Below are 27,946 nucleotides of genomic sequence, written 5' to 3'. Positions count from 1 at the left end.
CCCAAGAGTTTGAGGTTGCTGTGAGACCCAGGGCAACAGTTTGAGACTCTATCTCAAAAAAAAAAAAAAAAAAATTTCATTTGTGTAAAAATTTTATGGAACTACAAAGAGAAAGGCCAAGATTAACCAAGATTTGAAGAACAAAATTTGAAAAGCACAAAATAGCAAAACTTAATATAAAGCTATAATAATCACAACTAGGTGGTACTGTCAAAATTACTGGATGGAAAAACAGACCAACAGAACAGGGCAGAAATCCCCCCAACAGACCTACAGGCATAGGAACATTTGATTTATGACAAGGGGGCCACTGAACACTAGAGGGGGTAGGACAATCATCTTAATAAGTAACGCTCAGTTGGACATCCACATAGAAAGTAATAAATCTTGACCCTTCCTATCATATACAAAAACCAAATCCAGGTTGATTGTAGGCCTAACTGTGAAATGTAAAACAAGAAAACATCTAGAACAGTGGTTCTCAACCTGAGGGTCGTGACCCCTTTGTAACAATGAAAATATGTCTTGCATATCAGATATTTATGTTACAACTCATAACAGTAGCAAAATTACAGTTATGAAGTAGCAATAAAAATAACTGTATGGTTGGGGATCACCACAACATGAGGAACTGTATTAAAGGGTTGTAGCATTCGGAGGCATTAGGAAGGTTGAGAATCACTGATCTAGAAGGCAACTCAGTAAAACAGGAGAATATCTTCAAGGGAGGAAAAGATTTCTTAAATATGACATAGAAAGCACTAATTATAGTACAACAGACTGTTAACTACTACCTTGAAAGTAAGAACTTACGTTCATCAAGAGGCACCATTTAGAGGGGGAAAAAAAAGATAAGCAAAGTAGGATATATTTGAATATAAGTATGTGTATAACCTGAATAGTTTAAGAATTGCTTTCAGTCAATAAGAAAAAGCAAAAACAAACAGAGAAAATGAACAAAAAACTAGAATAGATACTTCACAATAGAACTTAACCATATGTTCTCCCCTCCCCAAACAAGAAAAGGTCCTCAACCTTATTATTCATCAGGGAAATGAAAATTAAAACCATAATGATATCCTGCCACAGAGGCCCAAATGGCTAAAATGGGGAAAAATGCCAACCACTGGGGAGGATCAGAAGCACTGCTAGTAGGAATGTAAACTGGTACAATCACTTAGGAAAACTCTTTGGCAGTATTACTATAGCTGAGTGTATATATATAACAATTGCCTGAATAATTGCACTGCTAGGTGTATATCCAAGAAATGTATATATACACATACCCAAAGGTATGTACAAGAATGTCCCTAGCAACACTATGCCCATTCAAATGCCCATAAGTAGTAGTATAGTGATATATTCATACAATAGAGCACACAGAAACAAAAATGAAGACACTATTGAGAAAGAGAGATTTCTAGCTGTTCCTGCCCTCAGTTGTTAGAATCTTCCCAGACTAGGCCTCAGATAGGTGAATAAAGAAGGCTCTGAGATGTTTCTAGCCCCAGTTGCTATCTGACTGCAACAGCATAAAAAACCCCAAGAACAGCCTAATTGAACCCTTGAACCCTGTCAAGACCCATATTTATAATCAAAATAAATTATTATAACTAGTTTACATCATTGTTTTAGACATGGGTATTAATATAGCCATAGGAACTAAAGTGTGTGTTGAAATATTTAAGAAAAAAAGAAAATGGGATATATTACACTTATAAATCCACTCTTAAATGTTTAAGAAAACCTAATTTTGTAAAAATCCCTTCAAAACTATTGTATAATATTAGGTGGGTCAACAGAATAAGAGATTTGTAAGTTGAACTTAAAAGCCTTAGGGAACACTAGGTTTTGAAATTTCTACTTCTATAATTGAATCTCAATGGAAAAATAAAAAATAACCATCAATAAAAATTTCTTGGTGAGCTGACTCCATTGACCCTTAAGGACAAGTAAAGAAACAACATAGGAAAAGTAAGTGAGTGATTTATTGAGTGCTTACCGGGTGCCACGCCATGCCCAAGGGTGCTTTACCTAAATAAACTTGTTTGATCCTCACAACAACCCTGGGAGGTGGGTCTTATGATCCCCACTTCACAGATGAGGGTCAGAGAGATTATGGAACTCGCGCAAGATTCTGTAGCTGGTAAGGGATGGAATCTGTACTTTTGCACTTTGGGGTCCCTTCTCCCAGAAGGTTTCTGAATGAGACTTTCTCAAGGTCAGTTGGGCACCTGGGTGTAGCTACGGTGCTGACACTTTCTGGGTGCACTCTCAGCTGGCCTGTGAGCCTCCCAGTGGGTGAGAAGAGGGGTGTCTGTGGCTGTCCCGTGAACATGGAAGAGAGTGGTGCTGGCCAGAGGGGAAAGATAGTCCAATGACCCTTAAAGTTCAGGAGTATGGACTGGAGCCAAAGGGGCCTGTCCCCTGGACGTAACTTGAGAGTAGCTCTGGAGAGGAGTTCTAGAAGCTGTGGAAAGAAAAAGAGGGAGGATTTCAGCACTATGGCTCCAGATAGCTCGCCTAACTTCACGAGGTTCTTTTCAGATCTTCTCTCCCCTCCCCCTCCCCCGCAGTTCCCAGTGTTTAACTGTGTACAGTATAATGCTGGCGCAATGGCGCCTTCATCCCTTTGGATCATTTCATTCTAGACTATTAGGGTGAGTCAGCTTTGAAGTTATCTAGTCCGGTCCTTTGACTTTGTAGGTGTGGAGACCAAGACAGCTTGTGTTGCTTCCTGTGAACCATCTAGAAAACTTCTTATCTAACTCTGCAGAGTTTAAAAAAAAAAAAAATCAAATCCCTATATTGAAAACAAGTTTTGTGAGACTCTTGACTTTTATTTTTACAAAATGATGGGAAGGAAAATGAGGCCTGAGAAACAGAACAAGAAGAATAACCTGGGAACAGCAGGGGTCAGAGGGCCGAGGGAACTGTGTCTCTAACCTACCTGACACACACAACCCACGGCAGGTGGAGGTCGCACCATCACCCAGAGACCCCTCACCTCTGGCCATGCCACTTTCAAGAGCACGTGTTCTGCCCCTAGGAATCTTTCCGAGGGTTCTGTGAGAACAGTGCTATTTACCAGCACTTAGAGCTACCAAAGCACCTATATCCACTTTTGAGGGCAAGCGCCTGATTATGGTGCCATTGTACTGTCTCCTCCTGAACAGGTAAGGGGAGACGGGCTGGGGGACGGGGAAATAAAAGGAAAAAGCATCTGTCTTGGGGGTGGGAGAGATTGCTAAATGACTGTCCATATAACACCCTTTAAACATGTTACATTTAACTAGTGTTTTACAAATTTTATTTCAATTACTCCTCACAACAACTTGGTAAGGTAGACAGAGGCATAGCAGTTCTGTTCTGCAGATAAGGAATCAGGTTTTTTTGAGACAGAGTCTCCCTCTGTCATTTTGACTAGAGTACCATGGCCTCAGCCTAGCTCACAGCAACCTCAAACTCCTGGGTTCAAGCAATTCTCCTGCCTCAACCTCCTGAATAGCTAGGACTACAGGCACTTGCCACAATACCTGGCTTATTTTTCTATTTTTAGTAAGAAGGGGGCCTTGTTCTTGCTCAGGCTGGTCTTGAACTCCTGAGCTCAAGCAATCTTCCACCTTGGCTCTCCAGAGGGCTAGGGTCCCAGGAGTGAGCCACCAAGCCTGGACTGAGGAACCTGTTCTTAATGATAGTTAAGTGGCTGTACTAGAGTCCAGATCTTAGAAACACAGAGTCACAGAGTCAAAAGGTACCTTAAAAAGAATAATACCGGGCAAACTTTCCCCAGAGCCTAAATCACCTTGTAAAATTTCTGAGATTTCTTCTGCTCCCTGCTTGAATTCTTTCAATGATGAGGAACTTAGGACCCCATGAGTAATCCAATATTAATATGTGTATGAAGCTGAAACCCTTCACTTTATAACTTTTAGCCTTTATTCAATTTCGACCCACAAGAACCACACCAAATTAAGTCAAATTCTCATTCCTGTTCTTTTTAAAATTTGAAGATAATACATTTTCCCTTTTCTTGCAGATTAGACAGCTTTGATTCTTTCAGCTATTTATCATGGGATTATCTAGCTCAGTGGCCGAACTATGGACTAGATGGCCAGTAAATGCTTGCTGAATTGTCTCTCTGGCCCTTGGTACTGTGTCCTGGTCCTGGGATTCTTCCCTGACCACAAGTGGCCTCCATATTGTAATCTCTTTATTATCCATTTATTTAAATAATAGAGAGAAAAGAAACAACATATAGTTTGTACTTTCCAAATCACAGAGTTTTCAGAACAAAGAGGAAAAAAAATTAAAATTGGCCAAATTTCAGATAGCTTTCAATTCAGTCTGTGATAATGGACTCATGATTTAACCCAATAGATCGCCTCAAAGATGCATTTCTAAAAGACAAGCTCCTCATCCACTGAGAATCTTCTGTTCATAAGACACAGAATGGAACACTGTGGAAAGTGCTCATAGAATTAAATAGAAAATTTCTAGTGAAGGCAACATAATGTGAGGTCTGGTGGGAAGACCCAGCATGAATTCAGGACCCCAAGGCACTGCCTTGTCTGTTAAAAGCAGCAGCACCCATTTTCAGTTCAATTCTGGGCACCACTGGGCTAAAAAATGTACTCTCTTCAGAAAAGAGCTCCAGAAAGAGCTCTATTTTTAGTTGGTCTTAAATTGGACTGGTGAGAGAGACAAGCTCTGGTGTCAGTGTGACAAGGCTATGTCATTCCTAATGATCCAGAGTGCAGCCAACTTCATGCCTCTTATGTAAGCGCTGTACTGTGATAAAGAGCAATGAGATTAAAATTTCAGTAACTAAAGAGCCAGGAAATAGATGATGAATTGTGGGCTACTATATGAAGGAAATGATAGTAAATTGCCACCAGTCATAAGGGAAGATGGTCATTCATCACACTGTAATGACCTTACAAGTTTGTTGGTAAATAAGTTAAACCAAATATCTAAAAACACTATTCCAAAAAAAGTGTTAACATTGAATCTTTCCATTATCACAAACTAAATTGAAACCATCCAAAATTTAGCCAGTCCATTCATGTTTTTAAGTTGTTCTGAAAATTCTATGGTTTGAAAAATAAATAATACATTGTTTCTTTCTCTCTGTGACTTTAACAAACATTAAAAATCTACTGTCTTTATAAATGCTGGTATTTTAGAATGTGAGTTATATTAGCAGTTTTCTCATTTTGAGTTTCAGGAAAGGCTGAGTTTGGAAAGAGGCATTTCATTGGATGGTATTACTTGGAGGCTGAGCTGTGACCTCCTTTTGCACAGAATGTCCACACTGTAATCACATGGTAGGTGACAGGTTCTTTATAGTCACAAATGGGGGTGAACCTCTAGTCAAGTTGGACCCACCAGCTTGTCCATGAGGGAGGACAGTGCCAAGTCACCAGAGAAATCATAGTGAAAACAGCAGAAATTTCTTGCTAAAAACACTGAGATGTCCCGGAGCTGTGTCCACTGCACTGCTGACTAAATGCTTCTCTTTTCCTCCCCTGAAAAACTCCTCTTTTCCCTTCTCACATCAGTTCAAGAAGGCTTTTAGGGACAGCTGGTCCAACAAACTCAAAAGGAGAAAGCAAGGTCAGTGACATTGTACGGTTTGCAAAAAGTTACATATTTGATTAGTAATAGAGCCAGACATAGGGGCCAGGACACTGGGCTCCCACTCCTGGTCTCTTATTTACCAAGCAGCCTGCCACCTAATGTTGGGAAAACATTCCTAGAGTTTTCACACCTTCCACTGAGGGGGAACATACTGATCTTGGAAGAGTTAGGATGAAAAGCTAATAAGATGAGGGTACAGCGTGGTTGAAGATGAAGAGATACAGCAAAGGAGGAAAGTGGGGAAAAGAAAAAGGAGGCAATGGGAGGACATAATATAGAAACAGACGCAGGGGACAGAGAGGGAGAAATGAACTGAGAATCCGCAGGACCTAAAGCGCATGCAGGATTTCCCTCGCAGGAGCGTTTAAGGAAAATGCCCTAGTCAGTAGTTCTGGGAAATTGCTTTCATGGTCCCCCAGCTGCTCTCTCAATGCTGTGAAGAAGAAAAGGGACACTGAAGAGCAGCAAACGGAGACAGCCAAGGGCCAAACAGAAGTCAGAAAGAGAGAAGAAAGAAGAGACAAATGCAACTTGGGAAAGAGAATGAAACCAGAAAGAAAACACAAGAGACCAGATCTGCTGTGAGCTGAGGAGTGCTCTGCGGGCGGGCACGCCGCACAGAGACAGGGCCCACGGCCACAGCCCAAGTGCGGAGACGAGACGATGAACAAGCAGGAAGGCAACAGCAGCACGACGGGAAAGGGGCCATGAGAGCGGCTGGTGCAAATGGAGGAAGCCAACAAAGGGGTCTTGGGGTTAGATCCATAGGAGATTACACATCCCTTTCTATAAGACCACTTCTCTAACCCTTTATCACTCACTTCTCTTGCCCGGTTCCTCATTTATATAAATTGTTTTTCAAAATACACAAACATCTACTCCTTCACTTTGGGCACCCTGGAGGCCTTCCTCACTGAGTTAGCTTCTCAGGAAATTCTTTGGTGCTTCCCAAGGAATGGTGTGTTTCTTTGGGCCCCTCTTACCTAGAAAGGCTTCCAAATGAGGTGGGATTTTCCTCAGGAAAAGCCAGGCCTCCATCATGGCTGGGTGAACTTCCAGAGGAAAATGTCACAGCATTGAGAGCAGCCAGGGGAACATGAAAGCCATTTCCCAGAACTACTGAGTATGGCATTTTCCATCTACACTCCTGCAAGGGAAATCCTGCACCACTTCAGGCCCTGCAGATTCATACCCATCCTACCTCCCACATGCAGGGTTTCTGGGGAAAGCCAAGCTGCCATCTATGTGTCTGATCACAGTAATATTTAATCAGAGTGGTGTCTAGTTCTCTGGATAGAGACCTGGAGTCATTAACAAACACATTCTCCAACTGGCAAGAGAAAAGCAAGATGGGGACATTTTCCTCCTAGAGCTATTAGCCTGTAATCACAAGCCTTTTTAAAATATGCTATTTGAACAGAGATACCTGTCCAGGCCAGGCTAAATAATAATTGCTTTCTAGAACTGACTCTATGCTGAGAAGACAATCAGTAGGAAATAAAACCCACCAGCATTCTTTTTCCTTTAAAAGGCATGCCACAAATAAATTCCTCTTTGGCTCCAGTTGGGGCCTTAGCTATTAGTGTAAACTTGCAAAACCATTTAGCAGCCACCGACCTGCCTGCTCAAAATGTCAATCAACCCACTTTCCAAAATGCAACGATAGTTAATAATCAATGAGTTTTACAAATTCTTCATGCCTTTCATGCACCCAGAGTGAGTTGCTAACTGCAGAGTTGTGTTAATGCCACTTTCTGTGCGTCCTCTCAGAGGAATGCTCCCTAGGACAGTCGTTTGCCCTAACAAGCTGAGTCCAGGCGAGCTACTGGCAGGAGTGTGTGGCAGCTTCCTTCTGAGTACTTACACAGAATCCTGGGCTGGTGACTGTGCCTGTGTTAGTTCTCCCCTCACCTCATGTACTCCCCATCACTCCTATAATCCATAAACGATTCTGATCCCGACACCTCCTCAAAATCCTCCAGCGCCAGACTGGTGGAGTCCTCACCCAGGAAGCCGCTGTCGGGCCTGGACATCCTGGCCCGGGAGGGAGGTGCAGGAAGGTTGGTGGCTGCTGGAGGGGGAGAACGGGGTGGCGTTTGCTGGTCAGATGTGGAGCTGGCCCGAGGAGGGCCTGTGGCTGGTTCATGGGTTTCCTCGTCATCCTTCTCTGACTCAGGTCCTACATCTGAGGCAGTGGGACCCAGGATGCGGTATAGGCTGGGGAGGCGGATGTCAAAGCGCAGCCCAAACTTAGCGAAGAGCTTGTCATTGAGGGTATAGAGCTTCTCTGAGATGTCGTAGCCCAGCAGAGCCGAGAAGAGGCAGGAGATGTATCGCTCTTTGGTCAGAAGAAGGTGGAGACTTTTCCGGGGCCAGGAAATGTAACTACATGAGGTCTCAGCAGTCAGGGTAACCTGGGAGGAGTCATGAGCAGAGAATCAAGGTTTAAACTAGAAAATCTGTCTGTGCTGAGCACAGGGAAACAAAATTACCTGCAAATGACTGCGTTTTTATCGAAGCTATGTGGGACTAACAATCTGTGCCCTTGCCCTGTCTAGTGAATGACTTTTACTTGTGTGCCCTGATACTAGGGTATCAAATGTCAGGAGTCCTGGGAGCAGCCATTTACTCACTCAGCTGTCACTTCCTGGAGCCTCAGTTTCCACATCTCGTTTCCTCAACTCTAATTTTATGATTTCGTGGCTGACACCACTGCTGGCTGCAGAAGGTTCTGAGTCAGATTTTGAGAGAGAAAGAAGGGGCCTCCTGGTGCTCTGAAGAAAGGGGGAAATGCTGATGACTATTCTTCTTAAGAATGAAGAAGGATAATATATTGGGGGTAGGGACACAAAAAGAGCTGGAAAGAAGTTCCGTTATAGAAAAAGCTTCTGGTGGCTCGGCGCCTATAGCTCAACAGGCTAAGGCGCCAGCCACGTACACCTAAGGTGGCAGGTTCGAATCCCCAGCCCGGACCCGCCAAACAACAATGATGGCTGCAACCAAAAAATAGCCAGGCGTTGTGGCGGGCGCCTGTGGTCCCAGCTACTTGGGAGGCAGAGGCAAGAGACTCGCTTGAGCCCAGGAGTTGGAGGTTGCTGTGAGCTGTAATGCCATGGCACTCTACCCACGGGGAAAGCTTGAGGCTCTGTCTCAAAAAATAAAAAAATAAATAAAAAAAAAATAAAAAAAAAAAAGAAAAAGCTTCTGGTTAGGGAGGCCAAGCTGCACACTTGGGCCGAGCATTGACTGGGATTCAGGTCCACAGGTTGCTCTTAGCCACTACAAGAAAAGATCTGATGGCTGAAGTCAGAAAAATGCACAGAGGGAGACAAACTCTTAAGAGCAGAAAGTCAAAGGATACCTATGCTCCACTTGTTCATCTAGGAATTTTTTTCCTGTTGTCCAGGCTATAGTGCCATGGCATCAATCTAGCTCACAGTAACCTCAAACTCCTGGTGTCAAGTGATCTTCCTATCCCAGCCTCCCGAGTAGCTGGGACTACAGGCACCTGCCACAATGTCTGGCTGGCTTTTCTATTTTTAGTAGAGACGGAGGTCTCACTCTTACTCAGGCTGGTCTTGAACTCCTGAGCTCAAGCAATCCTCCTGCCTTGGCCTGCCAGAATGCTAGGATTACAGGCATGAACCACCCTACCCAGCCCTATTTATCTAGGAATTTCTGAGCACTCTCTATGTGTTCAAGATACAAAACTAAATTATACTTGCAGAGGAAATAAATAATAATGTGTACCTGTATGCAGTAGGTGCTTAATAAATCCTTGTTAAATTAATGATGAATGGTAAAGCTAGGGTTAAAATGGAAACATGCTCAAGACAGTACAAGAAAAGAGTGCAGAGTCACACAGTTTTTTATAATCTGATTGACAATAATATTTTGGCTTGGCAAGGCTCATGGTATATATTTGTGGATGGAGACAATGGAAATGGTGATGGTGAGGATGATGACAGCAGCTGACACTTATTGAGAGGTGACTGTGTGCCAGGCCTTGTGTTAAGGACTTTATATGGATTGTCAAATGATAGGCAGGGTTGAGTTTCCAAACAGTTTTTGTTAGAGATTATATATAATACTTTTAATTCCTGCATTACCTACCAGATCTCCCACGACCCTCCTCTCCTCTTCCTTCCTCCTCACTCCAATTCCTTTATTCATTTCCTCCTCTCAGCTTTTCCCCCTTACTCTTTTAACTCTGCAATCAGGACCCTAAATTACATTACCAAGGGCAGAAGCTGGTTTTAAGTTTCAGCTTTACCTCTTTAGCACCTGTGTGACATCAGATAATTTACTTACCTAAGCATATTGCTCATGAGAAAGAATTCTGAAAATAATACAATCTGTCTATTATTATAGTTCAGCATGTACCTGTCACAATCTGCCATAGTCTGTACTTTAGATGTACTTAGTAATAATTCCCAAACAAGGAATTAGAGTGCCAAACTTGAGGCTGGTATGTCGAACAAGGGCTGATCTAGATACAATGTTCTTTTTTTTTTGAGACAGAGTCTCAAGCTGTTGCCTCAGGTAGACCCATGGCATCACAGCTCACAGCAACCTCAAACTCTTGGGCTTAAATGATTCTCTTGCCTCAGCCTGTCAAGTAACTGGGTCTACAGATGCCCATCATAATGCCCAGCTATTTTTTGGGTGTAGTTGTCATTGTTGTTTTGGTAGGCCTGGGCTGGATTCGAACCTGCCAGCTCTGGTGTATGTGGCTGGCACCCTAGCCACTTGAGCTACAGACACCAAGCCACAGTGTTCTTAAAGGCAAACATAATTGGTGGGCATTCTTATGAATATGCTGTTAATTATTCCATCTTGCCAGGTGCGATGGCTCATGCCTATACTCCTAGCACTCTGAGAGGCCAAGGCAGGCAGATTACTTGAGCTCAGGAATTCAAGACCAGCCTGAGCAAGAGCCAGACTCCTATGTCTAAAACATAGCCAAGCATTGTTTGGGATGCCTATAGTCCCAGCTACTTGGGAGGCTGAGGCAAGAGAATCACTTGAGCCCAAGAGTTTGAGGTTGCAGTGAGCTATGACGCCACCGCACTCAACCCCAGGGCAAATGAGTGAGAGTCTGTCTCAAAAAAAAAAAAAAAAAATTCTTCCATCTTAAAATAGAATAAAATTTAAAAATAATAATTCTTTTTCTTCATCTCACTTTCCTTGCCAGGTGCCACTCCATTAATTTGCTCTCCCTTTTAGCAAAGCTACACACACACACAAAAGGTCTATACTTAACTATCTCTGATTCCTTTCTTCTGATTATTATAAGGCTTTGCCTCTGGTAGTCCCTAAACACTGCTCCTCTCAAGGTCACCAGTGACCTCTAAGTTGTTGAGCCTGGCAGTCAGTTTTCATGGCATCCTCCACTATCAGTTATACCCTCTTCTTTGATATACTTTCTTCACTTGGTTCCCAGGATGCTATGAACTCCTGGTGCGATCTCCTGATTGTTCCTTTTCAGATTCCTTTGCTGGCTCCTCTTTCTTACTTCTTTACAGTATGCCAGAGCTCCATTCTTGAACGCCCTTCTCTGTCTACTCTCAATCAGTGATCTTCTCCAATCCAATGCCTTTAAATATCATCTGTATGCAACCAACTCTCAAATTTATGTCCCAAACCCAGACCTTAATCCTGAATTCCAGCCTCAAATATCCAACTGCCTATGCAGCATCTCCATTTGAATGTCCATAGATGACACAGACCTAACATATCCCAAACTGAACTCCTATTCCCCAGCTCTACCTGCAGCCCAACTTATTCCAGTTGATGTCATCATCATCCTTCCAGTTGCTTAGGTCAAAAGCCTTAGAGTCTTCCTCGATCCTTTCTTTCTCTCACATTCTACAACCAACCCATCCTTTCCAAATTTTCCAAAAGGAAATACTTTTGGCTCTGTCTAGACAACATATGCTCTGGCCCTACTTACCTCTCCAACTTTCTGTTCTGCTAGTTTCTCCCATTCCCCTCTCTATTCCAGGCCCTCTGTCCTCCTTTCTGTACCTCAAGCACTCTACCCCACCTCAGGGCCTTTGCACTGGCTCTTTGTCTGATAAACTTTCCCCTACTATTCACAAAGCTTATACTGTTGCTTCTCTTAGGATTTTGCTTAAATGTCACCTGCTCAACAAGGACTTTCATGACCACCCTATTTAAAATTGCAACCATATCTCCTTTATGCTACTTTCTGTTGTTGTTTTTTTAACTAGCAGTTATTATCCTCTAACATACTGCATAATGCTATGAACTCCTAGTGCAATCTCCTGCACCAGGTTGTAATTACATGAGGACAGGGACCTTTATCTGCTCTTTTCACTGATACATTACAAGTACCTTTAAGAATGCCTGGTATGTAATAAGTGCTCCATAAATATTACTGAAATGAATGGATCAAGTGAAGACTACGAATCTTGTATATTTCAAAACAACCTAATGTCAATTTTGTGGCCTGTATAGAATCCTTCCCCAAAGATACTCAGGGAATCTGCTTTTTGATTGGCTCAAATACACACACACACACACACATATACACACACATACATATGCACATCTGTTATAAAGTCTTTTTTTTTTTTTTGAGACAGAGCCTCAAGCTATCCTCCTGGGTAGAGTGCCGTGGCATCAGAGCTCACAGCAACCTCCAACTCCTGGGCTCAAGCAAGTCTCCTGCCTCAGCCTCCCAAATAGCTGGGACCACAGGCACCTGCCACAATGCCTGGCTATTTTTTGGTTGCAGCTGTCATTGTTGTTTTGGTGGGCCCAGGTTGGATTTGAACCCAGCCACCTCAATGTGGCTGGCACCTTAGCCATTTGAGCCACAGGTGCCGAACCCTGTTATAAAGTCTTATCAAGTACTTAGTTTTTCTCCAATACCTCAAAATTTGGTTGGACGGATTAAATGCTATGTAAGTAGCATTTAGATCCAGGATGAAAATTGGAGACATAATGATGATTTCTCCTGTGCTGTCTTCTTGGTAATTAAGGTGAGTGTCACAGTGCTCAACAGTCAATACATTCTGATTTAATTGAATTGTTGAGAGATGTGATGAGATTTGATTGGTTTGTGTTAAGCATAATGTGAATTATGATTTAGGCAGTCACTCTGGGTAACTCAGTCAACAAAGAGGATATAATTGCAAAAGGCAAGGACAGGATGAACTATAACTCGGGACAACACTTGACATTTGCAAAGAGGAAATGAGACTTTACACACCAATAGCAAATGTGTGGATCTTATTGCTCTGAAAGGAGGTGCACACTAAAAATATAAATGAGAGGAATATGAACAAACCTACATTCCAGGCTGGGAGGCCATCTGGGGTTACAGCCCTTCCTTTTCAGCATAACTTAAGGGAGGACACCCGGCTTACTTACCACCTGTTCCCCCATGTCAGTGTCAGAAATAGAGCCCTGGTCCAGCTGGCTCAGGACCTGACTCAGCCCTTCTGGAGGGCTTCCTGGGCCTGAGGGAGTTCCTAAAGGAGATTTCTGGGCTAGTTAGAGAGTGTGCATGGTCGGTTGGCTTAGGAACATTGTCTGGAGGGGTCTGCAGCTGGTGACCCTACTAGCAGGATCAGGACTGCCTCTCAGGCTCTGTCATCACACAGCCAGTGGGAGGGCACAGCCGGAAGGAGGTGCAGCCAAGTGGCACTGCCTGGCATGTATCCGTTCTGGGATTGGCTCATATGTTGGCTGAAGAGACTCCCTGGCAGAAGTAGTAGGAGACACATAGAACCCAGGTCTAGGAGACTACCTGGATGGGGAGTCCCTAAAAGGGTGAGTGAGAGAGACGGAGAGACAGACAGAAAGACATGCAGAGAGAGAGAGAGAGAGTGTGTGTGTATGAAGGTAAACTCTACTATCCTGGTAGCCCTCCCATTTTAATGAGAAATAGAGGCTGGGCATGGTGGCTCATGAACTCTGGGAAGCTGAGGCTGGAGGATGGCTTGAGCTCAGGAGTGCAAGATCAGCCTAAACAAGACTGAGACCCCATCTCTACTAAAAATAGAAAACAACTAGCCAGGTGTTGTGGTGGGTGTTTCTAGTCCAAGATACTTGGGAGGCTGAGACAGGAGGATCATTTCAACCCAGGAGTTTGAGGTTGCCATGAGCTAGGCTGTCTCCATGGCACTATAGCCTGGGCAATAGAGTGAAATTTTGTTTAAAAAAAAAAAAAAGAGAGAGAGAGACAGAGAGGGCTAGAAATAGTAGATCCAGGCAACTTGGTTTTCCACTTTCTTTCTTTCTTTTTTTTTTTTTTGACAGAGTCTTACTCTGTTGCTCTGGGTAGAGTACTGTGGCATCAGCCGAGCTCACAGTAACCACAGATCCTGGGTATGTACAGTCCCCTTGCCTCAGCCTCCTGAGTAGTTGAGACTTCAGGTACCATCCCCTGGCTATCTTTTTTTTTTCCTATTTTTAGTAGAAACAGGGTCTTGCTTTTGCTCAGGCTGGTCTTGAACTCCTGAGCTCAGATGATTCGTCTGGCTCTTCCTCCCAAAGTGCTAGGATTACAGGCGTGAGCCACCGCACCAGCCCAGTTTTCCACTTTCTTTCTTCTTGTTTTTTTTTGTAGAGACAGAGTCAATCGTCCTCGGTAGAGTGCCGTGGTGTCACACAGCTCATGGCAACCTCCAACTCCTGGGCTTAGGCGATTCTTTTGCCTCAGCTACTCCCGAGTAGCCAGGCTCCTGCCACAATGCCTGGCTATTTTTTGTTCTTGTTGCAGTTTGTCTGGGGCTGGGTTTGAACCTGTCACCCTTAGTATATGGGGCCAGTGCCCTATCCACTGAGCCACAGGCGAGGCCCAGTTTTCCACTTTTTAACTGAAGAGTTCAGGCAAATTACTTGATGTTTTGGAGCCTTAGTTTCCTCATCTGTTAAATGGGGTAATAATAATATCCAACCCATAGAGTTGTGAGAATCAGTGAGGCAATATGATAATGTAATGGCCTACCACATGCTAGCCGTTCAATAAATGAGAACTACAAAGAAAGTAATCAAAGTCTGAAGCATTGGCAGGAAAGAGAGTGAGGACCAAGGAGCCAGGCTCCCACCTTGGACACATATGTGAATGCTCTATAAAGTGCTCTGAGACACCAGCTGCCGAATGGCAAGCCAGTTCAGCAAATCTGCATTGAACCTACTGTGTTCCAGGTACTGTTCTTTGGAGCCTAGGGATAGAGAGGGAAAAGCCCAGATTTTTACTTCCACGATTCACTGTGCAGAATGGAGAAAGGAAAACAGATCATTAGAACAGAGAGCAGTATGTGCACCAGTCAACATAAGTAAAAGGAACAGAAAAGACACAGGCAAGAATGCTAAGCAGTGAGTAGAAGTTGGTGAGGTTGAGCTGGGCAAGCTTCCCAGAGGCAATGAGGTGCCATGATCACAGCTAGAAGGGAAATGCATTTCAGATAGTAGGGACCAAAGCACAGAGTTGCAAAACCATGTGGTGTGTGTCGGGAAGTGCTAGTAGTCCAGCATAGCCAGTATAGGCAAAAAAGGAGAAGGAGGAAGGAAGGGCTGGAGATCACCGAAGGGTTCAAGTTACCCACTGAGGAGTGTGGGTTTTTATTGGGTGGTCACTAGGGTCTTCGGGAAGGTTCTAGGTATGGTCCATCTATCAGGGGTCAGCACCTCCTTATCATACCCTCCCTGTGCCAGGGTCTGGGCACTCTTGCCAAAGAGGAGGGCTCCCTCCTCTAGCATCAGACTGGCAGTCATGCGGAGGACAGACGTGAGAGAGGAAAGATGGAGGTATGGACATGGGGGGTTGCAGTGGGGTGGGGTGAGGCACTGCTGCCATGGGGCTCACTGTTACCTGGAACACCCCCTCTTCAGAGGGGTGCAGCGATTCCCACTCGGGAGAGTCCATGAACTGGTATGGAAAGATGTAGTGCAGAAACTGCCCATCCTGGCTCACACGAACCCTGGCAAAGGGAGAGAAGATACCGTGTGGGAAAGGGAAATGGCTGCCCCAATGCCCTGCGCTGAAGTTACATGTTGCTGACTAACAGGAATCTTCCAGCAGAAATACCTTGTCCAGGGGCCTGGCATGGTGGCTCTCCTGTAATTCTAACACCTTGGGAAGCCAAGGCGGGTAGATTGCCTGAGCTCAGGTGTTCGAGACCAGCTGGAGCAGAGTAAGACCTCATCTCTAAAAAAATATCTGGGTATTGTGGCAGTTGCCTATAGTCCCCACTACTTGGGAGGCTGAGGCAAGAGGATTACTTGAGCCCAAGAGTATTTTGGGGTTTTGTTTTTTGAGATAGAGTCTCACTTTGTTGCCCTCAGTAGAGTGCTGTGACATCACAGCTCACAGCAACATAGTCAGACTCTGTCTCAAAAAAAAAAAAAAAAAAAGAAAGAAAGAAAGAAAGAAAGAAATACCTTGCTTAAAGCATGGAAAAACCCAAAGCAAGAGTATCCTTATTACTGCTTGGAAGCAGTTTAGAAAGTGAACCCATGGAGACTTCCTGAGCCGTCATTTCCTCCTCCTTTTCCTTACCAGTGGTTCTCAATTCCAGGCTTCTGAGTAGAAGCCCCAGGGAGGCTTAAACACACACACACACACCCCCCTAGACTTGGGCCCTACCCCAGAATAATTAAACAAGAGTCTATAGGTAGGATCTGGATATTATTAGTTTTTAAATCTCCCAAGTGATTCTGATATACAGTCAGGGTAGAAACCACTGCTCTAGAGCTCTGCTGTTCACTAGCCACATAAGGCTATTTAAATTTACATTTGAGGCGATGTCTGTGGCTCAGTGGGTAAGGCGATGGCCACATACACCGAGGCTGGCGGGTTTGAACCTGTCTGGCCCTGCTAAACAACAATGACAACTGCAGCAAAAAAAATAGCCAGGCATTGCGGCAGGTGCTTATAGTCCCAGCTACTTGGGAGGCTGAGGCCAGAGAATTGCTTAAGCCCAAGAGGTTGAGGTTGCTGTGAGTTGTAATGCCACAGCGCTCTACGGAGGGCAACAGCTTGAGGCTCTATCTCAAAAGTAAATAAATAAATAAGTAAATTTACATTTTAATTTTTAAAAATTTTAGAATATTATGGGAGTACAAATGTTTGGGTCACATGAATTGCTTTTGTACAGTTTGAGTCAATGTTGTATCATGCCCCTCTCCTGGATAGTGTGCACTGTGCACGTTTGGCGTGACTTTACCCGTCCCCTCCTGTCCCCTCCCACCCACTTGCTTTCTGTTCTACTACCAAATGTGGGCATGGGTATTGATCAATTAGTTCCAATTTAATAGTGAGTACATGTAGTGTTTGATTTTCCATTCTTGCAAAACTTCGCTTAAAAGAAGAATGGTCTCCAGTTCCATCCAGGTTGTTATAAAAATTAAATAAAATGTAATCCCCCTGCGGGGTGGTGGGGTTGCAAGCTGTGAGAACTTGTTAGAATTGATGGCGCAGCACTGACTATGCCTAGGGACAGTGAGGGTATTTCAGATATGACGCTGCATCTGGAAAAAGATTAGAATCCAGGAAGGGCTTTATCGTTTTCCCCCCAAACGCAGCATCTTCCACTTCTTTTCTTTTCTTTTCTTTTTTTTTTTTAGACAAAGCCTTAAGCTGTCCCCCTGGGTAGAGTGCCGTGGCATCACAGCTCACAGCAACCTCCAACTCCTGGGCTCAAGCGAGTCTCCTGCCTCCGCCTCCCAAGTAGCTGGGACCACAGGCGCCCGCCACAACGCCCGGCTATTTTTTGGTTGCAGCTGTCAGTGTTGTTTGGTGGGCCTGGGTTGGATTTGAACCCACCACCTTGTGTATGTGGCTGGCGCCTAAGCCACTTGAGCCACAGGCGTCGAGCCTTCCACCTCTTTTCTAAAGTGAATTTTGTCAGGAGAGGGAGTGCCTCTACCAGGCAAAGGGGATGATGGAAAGGATCTCCAAGGTCCAACTTGGCCCTTTGCATGGAGCTATGCTTCCCTTACTTCTGGAGATTTATTGGCTGAACAACTATTCATTGAGCACCTTCTGTGTTCCTGGAGGTCTGAACATGCAGAGATGGGTACAGTCTGGTCCTTGTCTTTGAGGATTTTACAATTTAGTGGAAATCACAAGCCCTTCAGTAACTGACTGCAAGTCAATGTGCTAAGTGCTATTATAGAACAGGGGCATCGTGGAAGGGGAGAGATGGGTTTTCTTTGGGTGGCAGACATCTCAGAGATGATATTTGAGCTGAGTTTTTAACATGAAAAGGATATTGAGAAGCAGATGAGGATGGGAATAGACTAAGATCCGATAAATCCAGTGTGGCAGCATGTTCTCCAATATCTGCTTTTTTCTTCCTCCATGGAACTAGAGTTTTAACTGGACATGTGGCTGCACAGCTGGGTCTACATCTGCCTCCTTCCCTTGCTGCCTGTGAGGCCATGTGATTAAAGTCTGGACCACGGGATATTAGTGCTCCCAAGTCTCGCTCTTCATAAATGCACATATAAATGCGGGTACACAAATTACCAAAGGCCATCACCAATTAATAAGCTACTGACCATAATCTGACAACCTAGATACAGAAGACAGGAGGAGAAGTAGGGCTCAAACCAAGCTAAACAGGAAGTCAGCCTACAACTTCTGATGGCAGAAAGGCCCTTGCTCCTATAAGACCAAGTAGTATATGGAGAGAGTCTGGCAGAACTTCCTGAGTAATGAAAGGATACAAGAGAAAATGAAGCGCCGTGTTCTCCTACATCAGGGTCTTCACATATTCTAGCTCTAGCTGGACCTCTTCTCTTCAGGTCTCAGCTTAAACAGGAAGTCTTCCTTGACCTTCCCAGATGTGTCAGACCCACCAGTTACATGCTGTCATTGCATTTTGCACCTCTCTGTGGGAATACTACATTCATTATGAACCACCATGGCAAACATGAATCGTTAACTTTTTTTTTTAGACCAAGTCTCACTTTGTCACCCTCGGTAGAGTGCCGTGGTGTCATAGCTCACAACAACCTCAAACTCTTGGGCTCAAGTGATTCTCTTGCCTCAGCCTCCCGAGTAGCTGGGACTACAGATGCCTGCCACCATGTCCGGCTGTTGTTAGAGACAAGTCTCAGTCTTGCTCAGGCTGGTCTCGAACATGTGAGCTCAGGCAATCCACATGCCTTGGCCTCCCAGAGTGCTAGGATTACAGGCATGAGCCACTGTGCCTGACCAGGGTGTCATTCTTGCTAAGGTTGGTCTCAGACTCCTGAGCTTAAGTGATCCTCCCACCTCGGCCTCCCAAGGCTGGGATTACAGGTGTGAGCCACTGCTCCCAGCGGAATTACTGACTTTCTTGACAGACTACAAACTCCAGGAGTGTAGTTCAATGTTCTTCATATTTCGCACTGGATTCCTAGTCCCTAGCGCTCTTAGTAAATATTCGTGGAAGGGGGAAAGGAGAGTGGAAGAAAGGAAGAAGGAAGGAAGGAATAAATGAACAAAGGAGTGAATGAACCAATGGACAAACGGGATCAAAACCTCAATGAAAAGCTTCTCTATGGAAAAAGACAACAGGAGAGAATGAAGCTGTTGTATATATGGGCTCCTCCCATCATCTCCTTAGGCAAGGAATCTGGCTACCCAGGCAAGTCACCCAGGAGGGACAACACCTTAAGAGAGTTAGAGTCTAACGAGCCTGCCTGAACAGTGCCCTTTCTCATTTGTCTCTGCTTCCTTTTTGATCTCCTGGATGACTGGTAATGTCCTCCTGTAGCTTAGACAGTTACCTGCTCAGGAGGCTGTACATTTAGGGGGTTGTGTTTTGAATTATATGTAAGAAACTGTCCAACAGTAAGCACAGCTTAAGAGGGTGATAGACTTCGAAGAAATCACTCTGAGTCTTAAAAGGGACTGATTGCCCTTATTAAAATAAAACAACATAGCTTTCTGGGGTTGGAACAGAGGGCTCCAGATAATGGTCTGTGCATGAGACAGGAAGGTCCACATAAGAGCCCCCCACCCCTGGCACAGAGCTCTCGTCTGCTACTCTGAGGGGTCTGATCACCTCACTGTAATAGTGATTCTCCTTTAAAACTAAAGCCCAGTCATAGACTAGAAGCCTCTTCTTCCCCTGTGTGCAGCTTAGCAAAGTTAAGACAGGAAAGATGATGAAGCAAGCACAATACAAAACTTAAAAAGCATGAAGAAAAAATCGAAATGATCTAATTTCTGGCTTAGGCTTTTGATGCTCTGTATACTAGGAAAAGAAGTTACACTGAGGGGCAAGCCCCCCACCCCTGCCCTTCCCAGGGTAGTGGTCTTATATAAGTTTGTGGTGAATTTTGCATATATTAGATCCCTAAACCATACAATAATTGTAACACGCTTCCAGGAAATGAGCACCATACACTGGACGGGGAACTTCTGCTGGTCTCAATTCCCTCCTTTCAACGGAGGAGCTCTGAGAGGCAAATAACACCAGGGATCTCACAAATAAACAAGTTTCCTACATTGTCTTTATTTTAAGCATGAAACTGTAGGTGGCAAACATTTTGGCAATAGTCATATATCTGTATTTACACCCACCGTTGTTTACAAATAATTGCATCTGTTTACACTCTCAGCTTACTCACAAATGAAAGAAATGTCTCCCTCACAGCTCACTCAACTCAGGACTTCTCAGTTTAAAATTCAAAACAATGGCTCATGTTTGTAATCCTAGCACTCTGGGAGGCCGAGGTGGGTGGATTGCCTGAGCTCAGGAGTTCGAGGCCAGCCTGAACAAGAATAAGACCCCATCTCTAAACCTAGCTGGGTGTAGTGATGGGTGCCTATAGTCCCAGCTGCTTGGAAGGCTGAGGCAAGAGGATTGCTTGAGCCCAAGAGTTTGAGGTTGCTGTGAGCTATGATGATACACACTCTTCATGAGCTATGATGCTAAGACCCCATGTGCAGTTGGTGCTTAGTGAATGTTGAATGCATATGGAACAAATTAATCTCATGGAAACATTCAGTTTTATGGAGATACTGCTTTACCTTAGGGATGACACACTGTATGTGTGTGGGCAGGGGGTCATGTAAGGCCAGAGTTCAAGAAACACTCAACCCACACCTTAGTAGCAAGTGCACATGCAATCATTGCTGCCAGCTGAGAAGATGCCCCGTGATCTGGTTTCCTCTTGGAACATACTAAGAAAAAGGAAGCAAACCCACTCTCAGAAAAATCTATTTGGTTTGACTTGCCACAACCTTCCGTCAGTGGAAGGGGATGTACAATGGAAAGGGACACATCCGGAAATGAGACGTGTGGGCTGGGAATGGAAATTCCAGGTAACAGGCAGAGTAGCTTACCGGCCAGAGAGTAGCAGGGACAGGCGGTTGATGGGTGTCTCACCCTCCACGGCATAGGTCTGCTCAGTGGCCAAAGTCAGGACCTGCTCCTCGCAGCAGTGAACAATGTCCTTGTATGTCTGCAGGGGCACCTGGAGTGGCAGGCACAGCGTCTTGTACAGGAGGTTGAACTCTTCAGTGAGGGTGTCCTCACGAAGGCGGTAGACGAGGTGTGCCAGCTGCAACAGGCAGGCCACCGCCAGGAGGACGCTCCAAATGACAATGTCCAGGCCACAGGCATTGAACCAGCCCCACAGCACACAGCACAGGTAGCCTGTGCCCAGGAAGCCAAACAGGTAGAAACATCCATATACCCCACTGCCCCCCATGAAGCCCAGGAGCAAGATGCAGTTGGCCAGGTGGTAGAAAGCCCCTTCCATATCCCACTTCCAACTAATGCATGCTGGCCCCTGCCAGAGGAGCCGGCCGGCTGTGCTGCTGTTGGCGCTCATCTTTGAGGCGTCTCAAAGCCTTGCTGGGTGCTAATACTGTCCCCACATAGGACACGTAGAAAAGGAATGAATCTGCCCTTCTGGGTGTCCTCTCACCTCCGGCTTCTTACTTCCAGCTCCACTTTTCCTGGGAGGGATGCTTCTGGGGGCTTTGGGAATGAATAACCCAACATAGTACACTTCATGGAGAGTTCAAAAACGTTTCTTTTCTCTCTCTCTTCCTTTGGCAAGGCTCTGGCTCTCGCTGCAGAGCTCTGGCCAGCTTCCTCCACGTTTCTTAGGACAGTCTTCAAATTTGGTTCTTAGCTGAAAACCTCTATTGTTCTGAGGTCAGATTATGGGACTGAAAACTTGAGCAGCGCTGAGATGAAGTGGCCACATCCTGCTCTCCGTTCTTCCCAGGCAGACTGAGGAGAGCCCAGCACGGGAGGAACACTTGTGTTCCATTTGGAATGTGTTCTCCCTTGGCACCGGAAGAAAGGGTGACCCCAGATGGATACCATGTTTGGAATGGAATCTAAGAGGTGCTGGCAGTGAGAAGAAACAGGCCAGGCACACAGGCAGGCAGGCAGAGCACTTAACATACCTACCAGGGGACAAGATAAGACTTCAGGGCATGACAGGCAGGCAAGGACAGCAGAGGAGGAGTGAGCAGGGAGGAGACGCTCCTGAAGTACGAGGACAGATCAAAGTGACAACATGTGGGACTATTACCAGAAAAAATCCCAACAGTGAAAACTGGAAAACCCGTCGAAAGCCTGTATTAAGTCACACTGCAAATATCATTAGGAATTTATTTTATACCCATTTAACAGAATAGCTATAAAAAGCAGTTTTTTTGAATTCCAGGCTGACTTCCCTTTGAATATATCTGGATCTGGTAACAGTTAATAAATGGCAATATGCTACCAAATCCTTACCCCACCACCCCAGTATTCCAAATTATAATTATCACCTATTAAATACCCATGAAGTGCCAGACCTGGATTAGTCATCACAACAACCCTTCAAAATAAATGTTATCCTCCTATATCTGGGAGAAACTGAGGTTTGGAGAACTGACAAGTTTAAGGTAGAAAGTGACAGAGTCAGGATTTGAACCCAAGTCTGTCAAACTTAATCCTCTGTCCCAGCTGGTTTGCACAGGAAGTAGAAATACAGGACTAGATCCATGACTCCCACATTCCTCCTATGAAGCCTGATAACTTCCAAGGAATTTTTGGTTGAACCGAGGGATCTCCTCTGGGTTGCCAAGAAGTAAATCTGGAGTATGCAAACATTAAACTAAGAAATATAATTCTTAGTTTTCTAAACGATGCTTTGATTCTTCTTCCTTGCTGCTGCTGGGTTAGCACTTACTAGCATTATGCCTATTGCCCTTGAGTTACAAGTGAGGTGCCAGTAACCTCCTAGAACTAGTAAAGTGATGAATTCTTAGAGATTTTTATTATAATGCTATAACCTAACTCTCAATAAGAATTCCTGAGAAATTAGAAATTGTCAAATATGCTGAGTAGAAGTTTCCAACTCAACAAATATTTATTGAGTGCCTACTATGAGCCAAGCACTTAGTAATCAAGGATTCCTAAGAGCTCTCCCTCTTTCAGGAGAAAAGAGACCTTAAAAAACAATGACCATTCAGCGTGTGAAGTATAGTAACTACCTTAAGTTTAAAGAGTGGTGGTGCCTGGAAGGAGGTGGCACTGGGGAGGGTGATGTAAGAGCTAGCCTCTGATTGGAGGTTTAGGGCTTGATTTCACCATGTGGGCAGAGGAAAAGCAGCATTTTTAGGGGTGAGACCCGCAGAGGTATGGGCACAGAAGTGTGAAAAAGCATGGCATGTTAAAAGAAGCCAGTTTTTTAATTTAATTAAAATCAACTGAGTGACAAATGTGTATCTTATTTCCTCCTTTCTAAGAGGGAGGAAAAAAATCAGTGGTAAAGCAAAGAGCTAGAATGTCTGGAGAAGAAATACCCCTGAGCCTCCCTCAGGGCAGTGATTTGGAGTGTAAAGTCATCTGAGCAGTGGAGTTTTGAGGATTTCCATACACTGCTTTTATGTCACTCGCCTGCCTCCCAAGCAGCCCAATGACTTTAATAAGCAGCTGCTCATCCTTCCACCATGGTCATGCTGACCCTGAGCTCCCAGAGTAGCTGTCGCTGCCAGCTGTGAGCAGGGAGGTCAGAAGCACAGGAACAGAGAATCAGCCAGGGCTCTGCTCGGGATAGAATTTCAAAGCAGCTCATCTTTCTTAGCCCGCCTGCCCAAACTGTTGGCCCTGAGCCCTTAAAGAGACAGGCAGACCCATTAATTATACTGTGAACTTGCCACCATTGACGGGGGTGGGGGTGAGGGATGGGGAGGTGGGGGGTGTCCTTAATTAAAAATTTGGTCTATATGGGGCAACAAAAATTTTCATAGAATGCAAAAATAGTATTGTAACATATATTTTTTAATTGCAACATAAGTACAATTTACAAATATAATACATTAAAAAAGATTATGTATAGGGCGGTGCCTGAAGCTCAAAGGAGTAGGGCACTGGCCCCATATGCTGAAGGTGGTGGGTTTAAACCCAGCCCTGGCCAAAAAAAAAAAAAAAAAAAAAATTATGTATAGTATTATTTTATTCTTTGGCATATTTCTCATTTCAGTGAATTTTTTTAATAGATTGCTGTCATTGTTTAAAAGGTCATGAAATTTTTCACAAGAATTTGTTAAATATATTTCACACATAAAATGGCTTTCAAAGTCTCAACACTTAATTGTGATTTTTCTGATGTCCACACATTATTTACCATAGAAAAAATGCTTTCAGTTGCAGCATGAGTTCTTGGTAAGGACAGCGCGTATCTCACAATTTTTAGTGCATTATTGTATGGAACATGGTTTGTTTCAAAATGATGAAATATTTCTTTTTTTTTTTTTTTTTTTGAGACGGAGTCTCAAGCTATCCCCCTGGGTAGAGTGCCATGGCATCACACTCACAGCAACCTCCAATTCCTGGGCTCAAGCGGGTCTCCTGCCTCAGCCTCCCAAGTAGCTGGGACCACAGGCGCCCACCACAATGCCTGGCCATTTTTTGGTTGCAGCCATCATTGTTGTTTGGCGGGCCCGGGCTGGGGATTCAAACCTGCCACCTTAGCTGGCGCCTTAGCCGCTTGAGCCACAGGTGCTGAGCCATGAAATATTTCTAAATATTTGTTCTTTATTGTGATTTTTGCTGATGCCCAAGAGTTAACCTTTTCCTTATCAATGTATTTTTTTAATAATGATACCTTGTAAGTCATAAGTGTGACTTTCAAGGCTGGCGCTAGACTTTTTGCTGCCACTATGAAATATAAATAGTATGAGTACTGTCTGCTAAATTCATGAAATAAATAAATAAATTACTTACCTAAATTATCTGAATAGCTGATTTGTTGACATCACTTGTTTAACTAGCACTAGTACGCGGTATGATGTGTATTGTCTGAGATAGTTACAAAATGTTTTTGTCATTGCCAATGCCAAAAAATGCCATTGTTCATTAAGTCCAAACAATGGTGGTTGAATTCTAACAACTGATCAACAATGCAAACTTTGATAAGCATTTCTCCATAATCAGTTCTCAACAATTATTTGTTATTATTAAAGTTTAACATTATAAAATTAACAAAAATAATATAAAACTCATATCCTGGCGAAATAGCCACATGGCAGTGTTGGAACCAGAATTGCCACTGAGAGACCACCACACACATGTAAAGACAAAAAGTGCTTATTTTACAAGCATATGCCTGGGCCATTCTTCCCGTCAGCGTGGCTGGAGGAAGGGCAATCCCCTAGTGAAGTGAGCTGAGGTTTTTAAAGAGCATAGAGGAATTTCATTGGGTGTTTTGTCGGGCCGGCTGCTATTGGCTGAGCTACTTATGGTTAGGGACCCTCTGGGGGCCTACTTGTCCCAGACAGTTTGGCTCCTTCTGAGCTAATTGTCCTTGCCTAGAAGGGAGGGAGGGAGCCAGTCTCCTTCTGATACCCATTCCACCTGGGCGACCTTGCCCAGGAGGGCAGTTAGGGAGTTTACATTACCCTTTTCATTTCCAAATGAAGTTACATTAACCTTTTCAGCAGCTGTATATTCCCTTCCCGTTCTCCTGCCCTTCCCTAGCTTGTCCTGCATTCTTTCCAAAAATTGGGACTTTTGGCTTGGCACCTGTGGCTCAAGTGGCTAAGGCACCAGCCACATACACTTAAGGTGGCAGGTTTGAATCCAGCCCGGGCTTGCCAAAAACAACAATGAGGGCTGCAACCAAAAAATAGTCGAGCATTGTGGCAGTCACCTGTGCTCCCAGCTACTTGGGAGGCTGAGGCAGGAGATTCACTTGAGCCCGGGAGTTGGAGGTTGCTGTGAGCTGTGATGCTATAGCACTCTACCCAGGGGGATAGGTTGAGACTCTGTCTGAAAACAAACAAACAAACAAACAAAAAAATCAGGACTTTTAAAAAATGCCAAGGGATGCAGGATAAATTATTAAAAATTGGAACTGTCCCGCCAAAAGCGGGACATCTGGTCACCTTAAACAAGCAGCTATTGTTCCCTTGTCATCTCATACCTTCTTTATTTTAGTTTAGTTTTTTTTCCTTTGAGACAGAGTCTTACTTTGTCACCCTTGGTAGTGTGCCATAGTGTCATAGCTCACAGCAACCTCAAAGTCCTGAGCTCAAGCAATCCTCTTGCCTTAGCCACCAAGTAGCTGGTACTACAGGTGCCTGCCACAGCGCCTGGCTAGTTTTTAGAGACAGGGTCTCCTTCTTGTTCAGGCTGTTCTCAAACTCCTGAGCTCAAAGAATCCACCTGCTTCAGCCTGCCAGAGTGCTAGGATTATAGGTATGAGCTACCACACCCCGGACTCATTCTTTTTTTTTTTTTTTTTTTAATAGAAGAAACAGGCTCAGAGAGGTCAAGGAACTTGCCCAAGGTCATAGCACTGGTATGTGATTAAAAGGACTAAAATCCAGTCAATGTGACTGTAAATTGTATACTTCTGTGCTACACCAACCTACTAGGTGCTTGGAGGAGTTTATATGGATGCAGATACAGGCTCCTTTACTGCAGCATGGGCAATATACATGGCAAGAGAATCAGAGATGCACAAACCCCTGACTTGCCATACAGTGACAGTAATGCTGATACCCACAGGTCAGGACCTGAGACCAGAATACAGTATCTGGTTTTTAAATCCAGATTTGATCCAAAAAGGAAGAAAAATGTATTGTGTGTCAAAATGGTGTGTTCTTTCAAGGAAACCCACAAACATATGAAGTCCAAAGCACAACAGAAAATATCTGGAAAGAAACAGAAAGCTTATCATTTGGTGAGTTGATTCAATTCAATAAGCATTTATTCAGGAAAAACTATGTATTCCAGGAACAGGGGATTTATAAATGAATGAAACAATTATCATCTTCAGCTCGGCACCTGTAGCTTAGTGGTTAGGGCACTGGCCACATACACTGGGGCTGGTGGGTTTAAACGGGGCCCAGGCCTGCTAAGAACAACAATGACAACTACAACAAAAAAATAGCCGGGCACTGCAGCCCCAGCCACTTGGGAGGATGAGGCAAGAGAATCGCTTAAGCCCAAGAGTTTGAGGTTGTTGTGCGCTTTGATGCCACAGCACTCTACCGAGGGCAACATAGTGAGACTCTGTCTCAAAAAAAAAAATTAAAAAATTATCATCTTCAAGAAACTTTTGGTCTAGCAGGGGAGACTGACCCAGAAAAAGAATTGCAATCTGGTAAAGCATACCCAGAATTCAAAGGAAGGACACTGACAGGGAAGCAAAGTGTTCAATCTATAAGGACTTTATACTGCAATAACCTAACTAAATTAACCAAAATTCATGAGAAAACATGAAGGTAACATTTAAGCTTGACTAGGAAAATGAGTAGGTGTTCCCCAGCTGGAAGAAGGCATTCCAGGCAGGGCAAGCAGAATGTGAAGTCAAGCCAGAAGTAAAGCAAAAATACACGCCATAGTTGGGTAAGACAGAACATCTTGTATGTGAATCAGAAAGAGTAGCAGGACATGAGACAGGAGAGGCGGGCTGGAGCCAGATCATAAAGTCAGCTGGCTATGTAGTGCCACTCAAGTGCGGTCACACACCCAGCCTGGAGTGCAAATTGTTTATTACTGGTCCACGCTGAGATAAAGGCAAAAATAGAGTGTTTAGACATTTTTATAGCAGTATGACAGTGAAACTTTGAATTTAGTAACAAAAACTTCGGACTTATGTAATATCATGTCTTTTAGAAAACTGTATGGTTGTTTTTTAATTTTTTTTAAATTTCAGATTGACATGAGGGTACAAATGATCATGTTACATTGTTTACATTTCTTAGGTATGGTTGAAGTTGTTGTTGACTCCTTCACCCAGGGGGTGTACTGTATACACTTACATTGTTCCCATTGTAGCTGGGAGCTTACCATTCCCCCTCCCTTCTCCTCTTTCCCCT

At 44.2% G+C, this 27,946-nt stretch overlaps 1 protein-coding gene across 2 annotated transcripts; it reads right to left on the bottom strand.

Moving 5' to 3' along the window:
- Positions 1 to 2,384: 2,384 nt before the first annotated feature.
- Positions 2,385 to 21,447, bottom strand: POPDC2 (popeye domain containing 2). Of its 2 annotated transcripts, XM_003795092.2 has the most exons (4): positions 20,957 to 21,447; positions 15,488 to 15,596; positions 7,646 to 8,054; positions 2,385 to 2,470 (listed from the first exon to the last, which is right to left on the bottom strand). In XM_003795092.2, the coding sequence occupies exons 1-4, from the start codon at positions 21,445 to 21,447 to the stop codon at positions 2,385 to 2,387; spliced, it is 1,095 nt and encodes a 364-aa protein (XP_003795140.1). The 2 variants fall into 2 exon arrangements, with proteins under 2 accessions (XP_003795140.1, XP_012663873.1); XM_012808419.1 differs by lacking the exon at positions 2,385 to 2,470 and having other exon boundaries at positions 7,548 to 8,054.
- Between the last annotated feature and the right edge of the window lie 6,499 nt (positions 21,448 to 27,946).

This window comes from Otolemur garnettii, unplaced genomic scaffold, assembly GCF_000181295.1.
Source record: "Otolemur garnettii isolate 467f Iridium unplaced genomic scaffold, OtoGar3 scaffold00089, whole genome shotgun sequence".
NCBI lineage: Eukaryota > Metazoa > Chordata > Mammalia > Primates > Galagidae > Otolemur > Otolemur garnettii.
This window is presented reverse-complemented; position numbering and strand designations above follow the sequence as displayed.

Excerpts from the sequence above, each read along its gene's own strand:
- POPDC2 (XM_012808419.1), bottom strand. The coding sequence starts at position 21,447 with ATGAGCGCCAACAGCAGCACAGCCGGCCGGCTCCTCTGGCAGGGGCCA. Across the intron at positions 15,597-20,956 it reads TCCCTGCTACTCTCTGGCCG|GGTTCGTGTGAGCCAGGATG; the intron begins GTAAGCTACTCT and ends TCCCTTTGCCAG. Across the intron at positions 8,055-15,487 it reads CTGAAGAGGGGGTGTTCCAG|GTTACCCTGACTGCTGAGAC; the intron begins GTAACAGTGAGC and ends GACTCCTCCCAG.